We start from the raw sequence: 17,949 nt of genomic DNA on the forward strand, positions 1-17,949 counted from the left end.
GCCGTCTCTTCTCTAGATCGCGTAGCAAACCCTTGGTTTCCGTAGCGAGACGTACGTTCGAAACGTTTGGACTTTTTTTCCGAAATCATCTAACTTCGCTTTTGCAGCCTCTGCTAGAATAGTGGACGGGTTTGGATTTGTTGTGGGGTGGGGTTGCAATTTTTTCCGATCCCACTTTGCTGGGTTTCACGTGGGTTTGAATTTGTTAGGTTTACTTTGCTCGATGGGGTTGCACTTGCTCCCGATCCCTCTTTGCTGCGTTTCACGTGGGTTAGAATTTGTTGGGTTTACTGTGTACGATGGGGTTGCACTTTTTTCCGTTATAATTTGCTCCCGATCCCACTTTGCTGGGTTTCACGTGGGTTTGAATTTGTTAGATTTACTGTGTACGATGGGGTTGCACTTTTTTCCGTTATCATTTGCTTCCGTCGCCACTATCCTTTGCTAGAAATGCAGAGCATTTCTAGTCAATAAAACTAAACCATAGACAGAGCCATATTAAGGAATTATGGCCGGGATTATTCAATTTTGCCGCTCTTAATGACTTATTTTTTTTTTTTATTAGCTTTTATTATGAAAATATTATAGCTCGACAATTACATAAGAATTAAATAATATAGTATTAATTAGCGTTGTGAATTACAAGAATAATGGGTGTTAGTATAATAAAAGTAAAGTATATGCAATAAATTATAATATATAATAAAGTAGTTAAATAGTATAGCCAGCGCTCAATATAAAATAAATGATCGCAGTAATCACGGGAATAGAATAGGAATTTAGTACAATAGAACAAAATTAGAAATTATATTGGATTCTAAAAATTTTATAAGCAAGCACCTATTAGGCGCCAAGGAGGAGCAATTTAATATATAGTGAGAAAAATCTCCGAGGACTTCATCTTCATGTAAATGGCAAAAGGGAACAGAGTTCAGGTTTAATTTGTAAGCGAATGCTGGTAAAAGGTTATGACCCAGTCTGAGTCGTGAAAAGCTTGAAATGATATTGCGAGTAAGATCTAGTTGATGGAACCACGGAATTTTGGAAGGGCTACGTTGGACCGATGCCATCGGGCAAAGCTGTTAGGGAGAGAAGACCACTAGGAAGGCCATGCTTCCATCAGAGTAGATCTAAAATAATGCAGAGTATCGCTATAGTAAGTAACGTTTCAATGCAAATCTGTATATTTATTTGTTTTTATATTCCGTTCGAATAGCATAATTAAATTGCCACACAGACGACAACAGTTAAATTTTAACTCAAAGATTTCATAGATAATTTTAGTGTGTATTATATAGACATGCAACTGATTATTGATTTTAATCAAACTATGAACATACTAAAAATCATATTAATTGATTCTAATTTATATTTATTGATATTTTTATTGATTACTTATATTTGTATCACATAGAGTTTTATTTGTAATTTATATAGTATTCTTTATTATTTTTATAGAGTGAATAATACAATTTTATGTAAGCTAACGACATGAGTCTGTCTTTAAAGACTTTCTTTAAAAGCGGTTTGTGGATTAAACAAACAAATAATTATAAAACCTTATGTGCTTTTGCATATGGTTGAGACGTAAAAAAAAATGAATGAATAAATTAATTTAATTTATTTAAACCTAATTCTTCATAATAAACTTTTATAACATTTTTAGAAAATAGAATAAGTTTGTTACAAGCAGATGAAAAATTATCGGTATTTATTGACTCGGGTATGTCAATGTTTAACGATAAATTTCGTAATCGACAATGTTTTTCATGCGTTTTATTTAGTGGTTGACTTTTCGATTTGTAATATTTTAGAAATTCTGAGAATTGTTTAACGCACGTTGATGCTTGAAATTGCATTTCTTTCAGGTTACTGTTATCATTTTTGGTACCCAAAACAGTCATTGAACAATATCCAGATTTTATTTCTTTAAGTAAGTTTGTTATTAAAGTACACAAAGATATTAAATTAGAATTGACATTGTCATGATCATATTCTCCTCTTAAATTATGTAATGAAAGCAATGTTTTATATATTATATCAAACATTTTAGTTGTCTCATTAACTGCATCAAAAATTTGTCTCGCAAGATTAATATATACTTCATCAATACATTTTACATAATCCGTTTCACAAAAATTTAATAAGCAAATTACATACTTGCAATACTTAAACAATATTTCTGTATAAATACACTTGATCAACCTTAATACATGTTGAATTTTACAATGAAAATTTATTCTGTCTGTTGGGTGTCTAAAAATACGGTCTACGCTTATAACTTGACCATTAAATATAATATTAATATGTTTCAACGACTTCCATCCACTTCCTTTAGTAATTGTGTTTAATTGTTCGATTACTTGTTTATGACAAATATTTTTATATGAATAAAGTGTAGGTTTGAAATTACTAAAAAATATATACACTGAGATTTATTAAATATACTTCTCAAAGTTTTATCGTAAATAATGTTTTCATAGAAATTTAATTAATTATTATGAATCATTGTAAATATCAAGTTTATTATGAGAAAAAGTAATTCGTAAGGGGTAACTTTTGAGAATTCAATATGAACTTGTTATTACTTTGTTTATTAGTTCATGTAGAATAAATTAAATAAAAGTTTGACTGGTTCATATCCAGTTCGATAAAATTATTTTCTGATATAATAATTAATTCTTATTGGGTTAGGGGACTAAGACTTTTATCTAGCATATAAACATTATAACAAGACATTTTTTTTGTTTGTTGATAATAATGTTTATATTGGACTTGTAAACTTTTTCATTAATAGAATATTTAATGATATAAACAGTAATTTATAAATGTTTACTATTACTCTACAATAATATCATATAGATTTTGTTACCTTGCATCATTTAATTCTAAAATTTCATCAAAACCCAGATTTTTGTAGAAATTTGTAGAAACTTCATCATAATACATGTTAAGCCATTCACTTAAATAATAGCTCAACTCTATGTTTTTATTTTGTCGCGTATTATAGTCTTTTAGATTTTCTTCAAGTAAGCACTTTGGTTTACGATTGTAAACAATTAAACTATTTTTCTCTTTAATTTTCTGATAGCTTTCGTTACCTATTCCTTTGATAAAACTGTTCACATCTAAAATAACCTCATAAGCATCTTCTTTGGTCTTAGGATCGTTTAGATCGATAAAAATCTGAGTATTTTGTTGAATTTTTAATGTTGCATATTCTACAAAAGTATAAATTTCTTCTACTATAGGTACAGAGAAAGTTTTTTTTGCACTCGCTAATGTTTTAAAATCTATGTTGCTAAGATAGTTCATTACATTGTATAACTGTTCAAACATAGTTTTCGAATTTTCCACAGCACTTTGAAGTAAAACTATACAACTTAAAAAATTATCTCCCTGGTTGAAGTCATAATATTCTTGACATCGTTTAGCTATAGCGCTAATATGATCAATAAATGTGTGAATGACATCTGTATACGTGTAATTTAAAATATGAATTATAGCTTCGAACTTTTTTGGTAGTACTATACGACTCCCTTTGCAAATAACGTCCTTAATATTAGTATTTATCTCTGTAGAAAAGTCGTATTTAATTTCCAAATGCTGCATAGAATCCCATCCAACTTGTTCACTTAAATGATCCATTACTACTGACAAATATTTTTCATATGTTTTTGATCTTATTTTACAACTCACAAAACATTTTGTAGTTAGTATACAAAAGGTATAAAAAATAAAATAAAATATCTTGGGTAACATTATTCAAAATTTAAATTACATAAATATTATAGTAAGTAAAATTTTAGTAGAATTATTAATTTTCTGTGTTAGATATATATATTTTAGTACCTAACGTTATTATATAAATTTATATTTTTAAGAAAACACGGCGGTTGATTATTTTTAATTATTTAAATAATATGTTCAAACATATTACGGGTAATATTTTCGACTAGCTATAATTTATGATATTGACGTATCGTTGAAAAATATCGTTTCTGTGAGAGCTGAAAAAAGTTGACAGACGCACAAAAAAAGCATATATATATATATATATATATATATATATATATAGTATAATTAATATTAATACATTATATTAATCAATTAAGAAATTAAATAAACATCAAAGCTAAAATATTATGAAATATTAAATAGTAATATATAAAATGTATAAGAACGAAATAGATATCGAAGCTAAAAAACATTACTGAATAAAGTTATTTAATTTATTTAAACACTAATATAGCACCTTATTTGCTTTTGCATATGGTTGAGATAGACATAAATAAAAATGAATTAATAAATTAATTTAATTTATTTAAATCTAATTCTTCATAGTAAACTTTTATAACATTTTTAGAAAATACAATTAGTTCGTTACAAGCAGATGAAAAATTGTCGGTATTTATTGATAATACCGACTTAATAATAAATGTGCCGAATAATAAATGTGTTTTTTTTTATTTTTTTTGTGTCTGTGAACGCTCAATCTCAGCTCTCGCTGGACCGATTTTGATGAAAAATATGTCAAAAGATCACATCCATAGTCTTACTAAAAAGCAAAGAAATTTAAGTTAATTTTTTAGCTTCGATGCGAAGCTGAGAAGGTATTGGTTTTAATAAGATGTGTTTTTTTTTTTTTTTTTGTGTCTGTTACCACTTTTTCTCAGCTCTCACCGAACCGATTTCTTTCAATGATGCGTCAAAAGATCACAAATTGTATCTAGTCGAAGACATTACCCTCAAAAATTGAAAAAAATTCCCTCGTTCCCCGTAAAAGGGGGAAACCTCCAAAAAAATTACAAATTTAAAAATCGCTAATTTTCGAAATTTTTTCAATTTTTTTTACTTAAAAGTGCCATAACTTTTTCAAAAATAAACATATCAATATAATTCTGTTTTATATAGATGCATAATATCATTACTTTTCATTTGGTATATTTTTTTCATAAATTTAACCCTTAACCTGCACACAAGGGGGGATTTAAAATGTCAACTTTTTCACAAAAAACTAACTTTTTCAACTTAACTTTTGAAAATGTTCCGGAAGGTCTGACACTTTTATATATATCTTAAATTAAAGCTAATGTAGTATACTTTATCATGAAAAAAAAAAAATTCGGACTTTATTTTATCTTCATGGTGAAAACAGACATTAAACTTAATAAAAAAAATACGATTTTTGTAAAAAAATTCTTTTTTATATTTNAGAAATAATATTTTTTAATAATCCCTTTTTCATTCGACATACTTTATCTTAATTAGGATATTAATAATGAACTAGCAGATCATGTAGCTTTTGGAATAATCCACCAATTTTTTAAAATTAAACACTATCTAAAGATTTGCATCGAAGCGTTTTTTTTTTATAGTGATTTTAATCACTGTCAGATATCATTATACTTGATCCATCTATGCCACGTCACCACTGTGCCGCGACCCCCCTGTGCTGGTTTTTTTTTTTTATTAATTCTTATCAGATAACATATTTTTTCTGAAATTGGATATAAGATATCAAAAACTAATTTGTTTTTTAAAGCTTAAAAAGAGACACTCATACCCCATTCCATGATCATGCAATTATGAAAAATACATTATTTTTATTAAGGTCATATTTCAGAAAAATATTTAAAGAAAATTTATTTTATTTTAAATACGTATACAAATTTAATCAAAACTAAATATATTATTATATGGAATATGGTAAAAGATAAATCGTAACCAAAAGTTACTTGTTTTAATCGCAAGTTATTAAACATGAACTAATTTCTATTTTCCCATTTATGTGAATACATATACGTATACAGAGTCACATACTTGTGACTCTTTAAATCGCAATCAAAACCTAACGTTGACTGAAATTGATAATTGTCACGTGCTCTATTTAAATTGACTCAAAATTGAAGTTTTGTTATAATTTTGAATATTTTAACTAACAATTATAAAAAAAAATATTTTACATTTATTATAAGAAACTTTCTGTAACTTTGCAACTTTTCAATTATTGTAATCGGTTAAAATGTTTAAGCGATAATTTCTTATTGTTATGTTTAACTTCATTCATTATTGAGTGAATACTTAAACTTAAAGCAGATAGTCAATCAAATTTATCAATTATAAAAGTAATAGCTAACTATATAATAGTTTAATGTTCTTCGTTTACGTCAAATTTATTTACTTAACTGTTATTGTTCAATCAAATCCAAAATTCGATCACAAAGCATCACAGTTTCGATGTCACAACTTATTACAATTCATATAATAATATAAAATGTTGTCATTAATAGAAAATATGCTAAACATATGTTGTTTGTACTAAAATTTCAAAAGTGACAATTTTTTTTTTTAAATTTACATAAAATAAATGTAATTAATGTGTTATTTTATAAAACACATTTGTTATCTATGAAATTTATAATATCCGGTTCGAGTTATTTTTCTACAACGGTTATTTACACCCTTTCCTTCATTAAAAGAAAAAAATAGAGAATAGTACATTTCACAGAAAACTATAATGAACTCATTTATATCGTATTGTGGAAATCTATAGGCGCACATCTGGTTACCATGTTCACACACATTCGTACAGACACATGTCGATAGTGTAATATTTAAGTATAGTGTTAAAACATCCACAATCACCTCGATTATTGATAATTTCAGTGTTTTACTGTTTACCATCGTAGTTGATCGGATAATTTTACAATCGTTGACAAATTTGAACCATGTAAATTACTTAGTCATTTGAATTGTCTCCCCTTTGTAAAAAATTGAACTTATCGTATACCAACAAATACGAAGCCGTCAGTGGAGTACACGATAATTTACTCACAGCTTCTAACAGAAGTGTCCACTACATGCGCACAAGGAACTCACAATGTAGTCAATGATATATCTGTACACTATATTTATACTTATCCACATTATTGGAATAACCCGTTTGCCAATAAATTGGAGTTCTATGCGATGGCGAACATTGTATTTCAATGTATGTAAAGCAAGTGGTAGGCAACAGTAGAGCCGGTCAGTTGGCCGGTTTCCCACAGAAGATCATCACGATATCCAGTAAATCCTACCGAGGGCATCTGCTACCGTGGGAGTCCGTGAGATCGATAATATGGTGGAAATCGTGTGCACCATAGGCTACGTTACTGTAATACGGTGGCCTTTCAAAACTATTACCATAATCGCCATCATTATGATATTAATTATGCAAGATTTTCCTATATGGAACACACATACGGACACTTACATCTTGTAAACCGAGGAAAATTCGAGTTTTTTGCTTTGTTATTTCGTTACAGATATAAGCAAAATAATATAAATTTAAGGAAAAACTATTTTTACTGGAAAAGAAACAATAGGTGGTATAGCTTCTGTTTTGTAGGACCGAGTGTACAATTTTTTAGATTAAGACAAAAAGCGAAATCTAAATGTGCTTGGAAAATTTATTGTTATTTTATAACCATGAAAAAAACCTTTAGAGTAGTTATTTATTTAAAATGCAAAGATATTTTACACGCACAACTCCACAAATAAGTTCCGTGATTAAAAAGTATATTGTCCGCTTAACTGTTATTTAAAAAAAATAAAGTTTTATGATTTATAAAGAAATGATGAGAGGTTAACATGGGTAATATTACTTGATCCTAAACGACAAATTTTACTATTGGTTTTAGGATATGGATAAAATCATTTTTTTTGTAATACAAAATTCACCAATGTCATTTACTATAGTTTTAATTTATTATTTGAATAATTAATTCGATATTTTTACTTAACAGCTTTTATTTAAAATTAGTTATAATTTTAAGGTGTTTTTACCAAATAAATATAATTTTAAACCAAGATTAATATTCCTTAAAGAAATATACAGCTATAGTGGTGTAACCAGAAGTTTTTTCGAGTCATTATATAATCTTTTATTTTTAAAAAAATACATTTTTTCAATGCGTCTCTATTTTTTTTTTTTAATTTGAACGTGTAAACAAATGTCATTTGACAATTTTTTTTTTATCTGTTTCCCTAAAAATTCATGCATCACTAACCATTTTACAATTTTACTAACCAGTTTACAACGTCCTAAACATCCAAATATCCGTATCCAAAATATATTTCCGGGGGTGGTCCAAAATTGTTGCGAATGGTCAGGTTTATATAAATTTATATGTACTTTTTAAACATTTCACGTAGGAGTTGATCTCTGGACCCCCTCCTTAAAATCGGCCATGGTTCTAACCCTAGTTGCGCCACTGTACGGCTACTTAAAAAAAAAAAAATACTCTTAATATGTACACAAGTTATAATTTATTCCAATAAGTCGTGTAGCGATCATATTATTATGATTAATTGCCGTTTAACGTTTACGATTAGAAACCTGTAAGTTATTCTTGTAATTATATGAGATGCGTTGATTCAATTATTCTATTTTTTCTCATAAAACCGATTTTCTTCGCATTCCTTCAAGTTTTACTGTCCAAATACAGGACTTGAAAAAAAAAAAAAGCAGAAATAATTCTTTTATGGTTTTACAAAATTTAATTGTACAGAACACAAAAGATAATACAAGTTGTTAGTGTCGCCACCGGACATTCAATTCGAACAGAAATGAAATAAAACTTTGTTCTTACTACTTTTAAGTATAAATTCGGAGTGCTATAATTTTTAATTAAACGTTATGAATTCGATTAAAATGTCAGGCAGTAGTCAACGGACTACCACAAACGCGGTCATTTGACGCATCAAGATTTCAGTGCACAATCAGAAAACTTAAGAGACCGTTGGCTGGCGACTGTTGTGTACGTGATTAGTATCTCCGTGCGCCGTCCATTTGGTTCAAAATAATAAAACAGGCTCAATCGTAAGTATATGATTATACTTGACATGTGCGTGTAAGTATTTTGAATAAACCCAAACAATGAGAAAAGTTAGTGAAAAAAACATACAGTATTTAAACCACGTTCGTAGGTCGTTTATTTCGTCGCCGGTGCACTTAAATATACTATTCCATTTCTCACTTGCATGCCAACTCTGAATACATTGGTCGTTTTGGCAATGGTCGTCACCTGTCACCCTATCTGACACACTGCCGGCATACCGAAATAACAACTTTTAATTATACTTCGTACTGCCGCTGAGCACTGGTAGTCAGGTAACAACTACAGCAGCGTGTGATACCTATACCCATGACGATAACATAATAGTGTCACTTCATTAATTTTCACATTAGCAGCCGTTTCTCGAGCCCGCACACGAGTCTTCATTGCATCTCCAGTCACAATGGTGTCCCATGCAACTGTGTGTGACGTTATTAAGTGTATGCCTCTCGGCGACACATTCAGCCGAAGCGTCAACAACAAATGTTCACTAGCGGATATGCAAAATTCACACCTGGCCATCGGCTACGGGCCAAATGCTTCAGAATCGGCGTGCGTGCGGGCACCTGATGTATGAAATTTGATAAACACATTAGGCAATTCACTAATGAATAACTGTTTTGTGTCTTATACAAAACGTTCACTACTCATTTGTTCTTATCGGTCGTAGCGAGTGACATTTTGCTTTTCAGAGTCACTTTTTCGCTACCGATTTCATTATACTCTTTATGGATTTTATGATGATAGTTTTTTTTTTTTAATAACTCCTGACATAAAAATACAATGTTACACTAGTGATAACTCGAACGATTTAAATTCCAAGCAACTTGCTCGAAATTATTTAAAAGATATTTTTTCAATCTGCGTTTAACTTTTTTTAGCCATAATTAGTAAATAATTTTCTGTGGTTAGACGAGGTCGAGATTTTAATTCGCGTCATAATCAAATAGAATAAAAATGATTGTTTATTTTTTTATTATTACAGCTGTTAGTTAATCAAATTTATGACGAGCATCAGCTTACACAAATATGCAGATAAAAAGTATAAGTAGTGAACAATGTTTACAGTGAACCGTAAAATGTTTTAATTGGCGAGGAGAGAATAAAGATAATACTATCGATACAACCAAATTTCTTAAAAAACAAAATTTTCACAAGATTATACCGTAAATAATAATAATTTTAACATTATTGTACTCAAACTAAAAAATCATAAAACGGTAACTATACAAAAGTTTTAAATTATTACAACTGGTATCATGTATTAACATTCATATTACTCTGAATCTATACAAATTTTCCGTCTCCTAATAATAATAATTTCTTTATAAAAAAAATGTATAGAAGATATTTTCTTCTTACAAAGTTTAGTTCGAGTTAATAACGCCGTTTTTCCGTTTACATTCTTCACCACTCATTGTTAATAACATTTTTTCAAAAGGTTAATTTTTTTGTGTGTTGAAATATCGTATTATCATTTTGCTAAATCCAAAAAGTAATATTACTAAAAAACAGACGCCTTTGTACATTCCGAGCTTTAGTGTCGATGAGGGGGGGGGCACTTTATTAGAATTTTAATAACCAAAACTCAGTATCAACAATTCCTTCGGTTTTACAACTGAATATCGGTCTCAACATACCATCCAAAATTTCAGAACGACGACTTGTAATGATTTGTTAGATTTTAGTGTTATTGTAATTTATTTTTCAATTATTAATTACACGTCATTTTCATTGAACTGTGATATAATATGAGGTATAATAGCATAGTAGACAAGGAAAAAATCTTTAGAGACCAATAAAAAAATAATTTTCATGCTCCATTAAATGAATTCTCATTGTTGTTATAAATATTTTATGGCACGATAATGTGTCGTTTTGACCACAGGGTAGGGGCGGGGGTGGTTGTGGCTGCGGGAGCAGACTGCATTCCTCAGGTAGCAATAGTGTCAGATATATTGTAGCGCAATGAAACGTACGTTTTACATACATATACGTGTATTTATACACATACAATACACTCGCAGACAATAATATCACACGGATATAATGTACGTGCGGTCCGGCGGCGCCAACATGAGCCCGCGTTCCATTAACGTGCGCGCACAGGTGTATTAAAAAATATATACCCCGTACACGATACTAACGTGGCATTATTTTTTCGTGCGGTGCCAGTGCTTATGGGTCCGAAGTGAACAATACGGGGGAGTCAGAGGAGAGTTTATGTGTCGTTGTTGCCGCCGCCTCATCATCTCATCCACCGCCACTATCCCATAACACATATTACAATGCTACGCGACACCTGTGCAGGTGAGCACCTGTGTGTGTGTGTGTGTGTAACCGCCGCTGTCTTTGTGTATACGAGTCTAGACACTTGGCGCCTACGTACGGGCTATATTCTCTCTTTTATTCTGACCCACTCGATTAGTAAGTATATTTCCAAGTTATCTCTAATAAGTTATGTTGTAATTTACAACTTCCATAGTTCAGTATGGATACTAAAACAAAATGTGTCTAGAGAAATTTAGCAGGTCTCTAATCTGCAACTCGGACGAGTCCCAACTAAGACTGCTCGTGATCAATACGTGTACTTATCCTCGACATTTGTCGAACTGCATAAATATTACAACAGATATAGTAACAACTCGGTGAACCAGTTGTCTTTACCGGGTGACCGTAAACATCGAATACATTCGTCCTACATGGACACAGCAAAGGCATTAAACAAATTCTATGTTTTGGATCTTAAGAGTGGACATTTCTCATATTCACTTCTGTGTCGTCCAAATTGAATGAGTCATGATTATCAACAATAGACATTTACACGAAGATTGCATCTAAGATACTCTTAGAAACCTAATTGACCCCAGCCCCTGAGCTACCTACGTAAAGGTTCTAAAAAACCTTTCGCGAAAATCAATCGAACGAGGGAAACTAATATTATTTGTACTAGCGATGGACGTCGGTATATAATCGGATAATCGTTAGTAAATTGTCCTTTCAATGGTCCTTTTTCTACAGCAGCCATTCAAACCAACATAATGCATTTTGTTGTACCAAGAAAAGCCTTGCCGGCACATTTGAACGATTTAAACAATTTATTTTAGTGTTTCTTTTTAAATCAAATTAATTTTAAAAAGTACTCAAAAGATAATATACACTGCGAAATTGTGTACATATCAAAAGTAAATAAACTCCTGCGCATTTTATTTTCGGACTCTCTTGCTGAAATATAAAATAAAATAGATGAAAAATTATGAATAATTTCGTACCATGATAATCAATTTAGAAAGAAAAATTTATTACACCTCAAATCAAAGATTGCCATTAGAACGCTCACTAAAGAAGCCAGCGCTAGATTTAACAAGTGAAATTACTTGATTTATGTAGCAATTGACCTGCTAAAGGAAATTGTTTCAGTTATTATGATAAATAAATAATTAACATAATATTAATTCAAGTGTGTAGTAAAAATTCGCTATGGTATATTATTAAATACCTAGGCACCATCAACTGAAGCCAAACCCATAACTTGATAAAATTATACAAAAAATAAAAATAGGTCTTTTGTATCATGTAAATAATTGATGTAAGAAATTAAACTTAGTACAACTATTATAAACTTATGATATTACGTAACATATATTAAGAAATGGTATAATTACATTATTATTGTACAAAAAACAAGATTTTTACAAATTTTATTTTTGTCTATTGTGATAATTGTTAAAAATATAATTAAATACCTAAAATTTCACAAAAGTTTATCATACTTACATTAAAATAAGAATCTATTTCTCTCTTTTTCGACCAAGTCACATATCAGTAATAAATCTTATACAAATTTAATAATGATTTAATAAATTTATTCTTACGTCTTTATCTTTTTCATTGCCAAATAATTAAAAACGTTAGTTCACCACAATCAGTACAGTGTGGACGCAGCATAGTTAGAATAAGTATAGATAATATCTGAAAGTGATTAAAATCAATATTATATAAAACACTTCGATCCCAATGTGTTTGAATTTTGCAAAGAAATTGTTGGATTATTCTAAAAGCAACATTTCCTTACTTATATCCTGTTCCAAGTTTTGTGACTTACTAATAATATATTAATAATTTAGTATTGCAATTTTAACAGAGAAATTATAAAAGATTATAATGTTATTGCATATTTTGTTAACTCTATGACAAATGTGTATAAGAATTTTAAGTAATAGATTATCAGAAAAAAATGATAGTTAACAAAGAAAAAAATTTATTCTTACACTCGATAGCTAATTATAATTTCAATTATGAAATAAAAATTATATTTCATCATATCTACAGGTTATCAGAATATTTTTCAGAAAAGGCAGCCCCTTCCTCTAAATATACTTATTGGATGCACATTAAAAGTTGCAAAAATCCTCCTTAAAAATATTTAAAATTAACATTAAAAATATATTAAATAAAATAGGGATACCTAAGGTATCTATTAACAAAAATGTTTGTTTTGTTTCGTCTATTTTTCAAAAAATTTTAAATAAAAAATGTATAAAAAATATCGAAATTTACTGATTTTAAAAATCATAATTTTATTTATATTATATTTATATTAATATTACAGGGAACGAGGAAATTTTTTTCAATTTTGGAGAGTAATGTGTTTAACTAGATACAATTAGAAATATTTTGACGTATCATTGAAAAGAATTGGCTCAGTAAGAGATGTGAAAAGATAAGTCGTCGGGTAAAATTTTTTTTTTTTAATTGGAGTACATAACATAAGCTTTAATTTGACATATGTTTAAAGGACGCAGTATTTTCAGAACATTTTCAAAAGTCAATTTAAAAAAGTTCTACTTTTTATAAAAATTTTCAAGTTTTCAAAAATTCAAAAGAGCTTTTCTTAACTTTAAAGAGGCAAAATAATCAAAATAAGTATAAATTTATATTTAATGCATGTTGAAAAAGTTGAGTTTTATAAAAAAGTTGCTATTTTGAGTCCCCTTTTCTGAGCAGGTAAAGAGTCAGATTTTCAAAAATATTATATCAAATAAAAGGGAATTGCTTAAGGTTACAATATAAAAAAATTATTTTGATTTATTCATTTTTCAATAAGTTACGACAATTTTTAGAAAAAAAAAGTGAAAAAATGTCAACATTTATAGATTTTAAACATTTTTTGGGGAATTTCCACCTTTTACGGGGAGAGAGGGAAAATTTTTCAATTTTTGAAGATAATATCTTCAACTAGATACGATTTTACATCTTTCGGCGTATCTTTGAGAAATATTGGTAAAGTGAGAGCTGAGAAAAAGTAGTGATTAACACACAAAAAATAAATAAATAAACACATCATAGTAAAATTAATACCTTCTCAGCTTCAAATCGATGCTAAAAAATAATATGTACAAATTAAACATTTACAGTACTGTATTAAGTCTTATCAACGGTTCTAGGTCATTCACTGCTGTAATATAAAAGTAACATTTTTCTATTATTTGTTCTTACTATTCTTTAAATTTTGTCCAGTTGGGTTTATTCAACTCCGGGGGTAACCTTGAATATTTTCTAGAAGGGCTATGCCTACTGGAAAAATACCTAAAAGAAACACTGTACTTTAAAATTCTAATTTTATCTTATAAAGATCATTTAAGATGTCTCTTAACAATGATGCATTTACTTATAAATAAAAATGTAAAGAAAAAGTTTTCAAACAAATTTTTTAATTGTTTTTTCATGTTTAATGCCTACTTTAATGACTAAAAAACGTATAAAACAATTTTTTTTTCAAAAAACAGCATTTAAAACTATAATGTGTTATATTTAAAGGGCACTTGTAAAATTTAAGATATTTTTCTCAAGTTTAAACCACTAAACATGGTCTTTAATGTTAATTTTGATGGTTATTCTACAAAAATCAAAGCTGAACTTTCTTTATAACTTTTTTTTAGCTTAAACCAATAATTATATTTTTTTATAGCAATAGAAATCTTTACAAAGATTAAAAAAATATAATTTTTATGTTTCTAGCATAACTAGATATTGAAATAGTTGTAGTTAACATTAAATACTTATGAAAAGCTCAACATTTTGATACTTTAACAATATATTTATGAAAAATTGTTTAACTCTGTACTTAAATACATTTTAAAGTAAATGATGAAGCACAATAATTATATTTTTATAACTATATATTTTTTGACGCTGAAAAAAATAATTTAATTAGATCTCATGTATCATCATTATTTTTTAAGTTACAGGAGTATACAACCATATTAATATTTATTATTAATTTCTTCCAAAAATTCAGAATAGTCATTTTTGAACTTTGATAATAATTTTGATGGGTCGATATCTATTTAAAAACAAGTACTCTTTGAGATATAAGCTTTTCTCATCATAGAGTGGGCAAGGACACGCGGGAGTAGTGATTATAAATATACACCAGCACGAGCTGTACCTACTATACCTACTCAATTGAAAAAGAGCTAAAAATGACTATTTTGAAGCTTGAAGCACCTAGAGCACATGTCAATTTTTTACTTAGTATTAGTAATAAAAATAAGTGGAGATATTGGTCTTTTTGTGAAAAGTTATTGTTATACCGATTAAATATTTTACAAACCTTTATGTACAACTATTAATATGAAAAAAGGTTTTGAAAGGACTTGTCAATGTCTACCCGTATTCTTTATCTGAACAACAATTTGTACGTTAACATCTATAGAGGTTTATGTTTTCTATAGGAAACCAATAAACACTGACTTATTTGCTCTCTGGTTCCTAAGGCCAGCCATGCACCGAAACAATTTGTACCATACAAACTCGGAATTATATTTTTGTGTTAAAAGATTAATACTATCGTATTTGAAGTAATATTCAGAGCCTTAAGACGCAAGAGGGTCAAATCCTTTATTAACTTTCTCAACGACTAGAATTAATCTCTTTAATATCTACAACTATTATACGAATACATAGAATGTACAAAATAGTTTTGGGGTAATAGTCTTTTATGCATTTTTTTGTCACTTAAAATCTAAGTAATATCACATCACCGCAAAAAAATTACAACGAAAGTTGAAGACTAAATAGTCGAAAAGAGGCATTAAGAAAAAAAAAAGAGGTTTTAATTTTTACTATAACAGCGAAATAAATTTTAACTAAATAGCGTTAATAATAAAAATTTGTTAAGTGTCATTTAAAATTATTTATTACAATACCCTCTACTTAAGTCCCAGTTTCGTTTACAGACAGCGTCCGGTACCCAATACAACTCATCTGTCATCTTAGTTCTAAAACATCAAAGCGCGTTTAGAAATATGTATAGAAGACAAGGTCCATGGGTGCGAAAAATCAGCAGCATCTTAAGTTGGTCTGCAAATGAGTCGTCTCGGCTAACGCCTCCCTGAGAAACGTTTACTCCGGTGATCTATGTGTTAGTATTCTGGGAATTTCTGTTCTTCGATAATGTGGCGGCAGTAAGGGCGACGGACGAGACACGTTATTTCTTTTGTCGGTTAAAAGAGATTGGCGCCTCCGGCCGCCCGCGGAGGTCCTATGGACCAGGTTCGTCCAGATGCGTTACACCGTGAACCTGTTAAGTGTATGTGACTTGGGGACAACCCTCTACACGCCTTCACTATAAAAACGAAACATTTACTAGAAGTGTTGCCACAAAACACTTATTTGATGCAAGTAATTTTATGCGTTTTTTAACCAGGGAAATCTATCGTAGTTCAATCACACCTCTTAAAAAATCTTATGGTGATACGTATTCCCGTATGACTTGCTACATCAGTTATCACAGCTTATCTTTCAATCGACCAAATATTTTAAAAACATCAATATACTGGTGTAATAGTTTCTTTTCCATAACTATCATATACTTAAGGCTATGGTAAAAAACTTGATCAAAGTGGTTACGGCTACTGGGCATTATGAAGACGAGTCGTGACGACGGCACTTAACTCCGCCCGGCAATTATCGCTAACGTAAACGCCCTAACCCCTTCAGACTCGTAATATAATAATAATACCAAAATTCAAACCGTGAGAATTTACTTAACAACCTTCAAATGAAATCTCTCAATTTTTTTCAGTTAAATAATTTATTGTCGTATGGGCACACGTGTAAAATTTGGAAAAAAAACTACAATATTACTTTTATGATTATTTTGGTTTTTAATAAAAACATTTAAACATGATGGAAATCCGTGCAGGATTTAGACTTTCTTGGGATACGGGACAAATTCGTTCGAGGTTCTTTACAAGCCAAAGTCAAAAAATTGAACCCGAAAATGTAAAATACAATCTAAAAACTCCACGTTTGTTACCAACCTAGTTGTATTCCTACGAGGTACAATTAGATGGGCTTTACTACCAAGTCGAAGAATCAGCTTCTAACCCAAAAATGTATATATATTTAGATTATTTATTTATTATTGTATTAAAATATTGTTTATAGTGAATGGGTAAAATTAATTTGCACCGCCAGTATTTTTTTAAACGCTTTACGGCTAATGAAGAGCTACAGCCTAGCCCAAAGAGTAAGTTTCTTAACATGAAAAGGAATGCATTCTAATTATGTCAATGACAATGGATTCACCTGTCTCTTATGATTACGATATAAAAATAAATATTAACACACACTACGAATGCTTTTATGATTTTATTGTGTTCCCCAGATACCTGGGATGTTATTCCATTGTGAAATTTTTCACTTACTTTTGCTCCCATTTAATAAAAATACAAAATTTTAATTGTTTTATCAAGTTTAATTTTTGTTTTTCATAAATTTTCTATCGAAGATAAAAAAATATTTAATTTTCTTTTAAAATTGGAGTCCGTGGCCCCCAAAGTGTGAGTACCTTTAAAACTCTCCGTCAAATATAGATAAAAATGATATTTACCACTCCAAAAATAATTCAAAATTTAGTTTAATTATTATAACTACGTAAGTTAATTTTTTTTTTTTTTTTGCTCAGCTTTTTTGGGGTATGTTTTAGGCAGAACATCAATTGTATATTACTGTAATTTATTAAATTTACTAACGTATTACTGTAATAAGAAAAATTAAA

At 29.2% G+C, this 17,949-nt stretch overlaps 1 protein-coding gene across 1 annotated transcript; it reads right to left on the reverse strand.

Annotated features, from left to right (window-relative positions):
- Positions 1-1,405: 1,405 nt before the first annotated feature.
- Positions 1,406-3,822, reverse strand: LOC126896248 (uncharacterized). Its single transcript, XM_050668887.1, has 2 exons — positions 2,873-3,822; positions 1,406-2,412 (listed from the first exon to the last, which is right to left on the reverse strand). Exons 1-2 carry the CDS (start codon positions 3,760-3,762, stop codon positions 1,611-1,613), a joined length of 1,692 nt encoding a protein of 563 aa, XP_050524844.1. The 5' UTR covers positions 3,763-3,822; the 3' UTR covers positions 1,406-1,610.
- Positions 3,823-17,949: the final 14,127 nt, after the last annotated feature.

The sequence above is a fragment of the Daktulosphaira vitifoliae genome, unplaced genomic scaffold (assembly GCF_025091365.1).
Source record: "Daktulosphaira vitifoliae isolate Bord-2020 unplaced genomic scaffold, ASM2509136v1 Scaffold_1, whole genome shotgun sequence".
Taxonomy (NCBI): Eukaryota; Metazoa; Arthropoda; class Insecta; order Hemiptera; family Phylloxeridae; genus Daktulosphaira; species Daktulosphaira vitifoliae.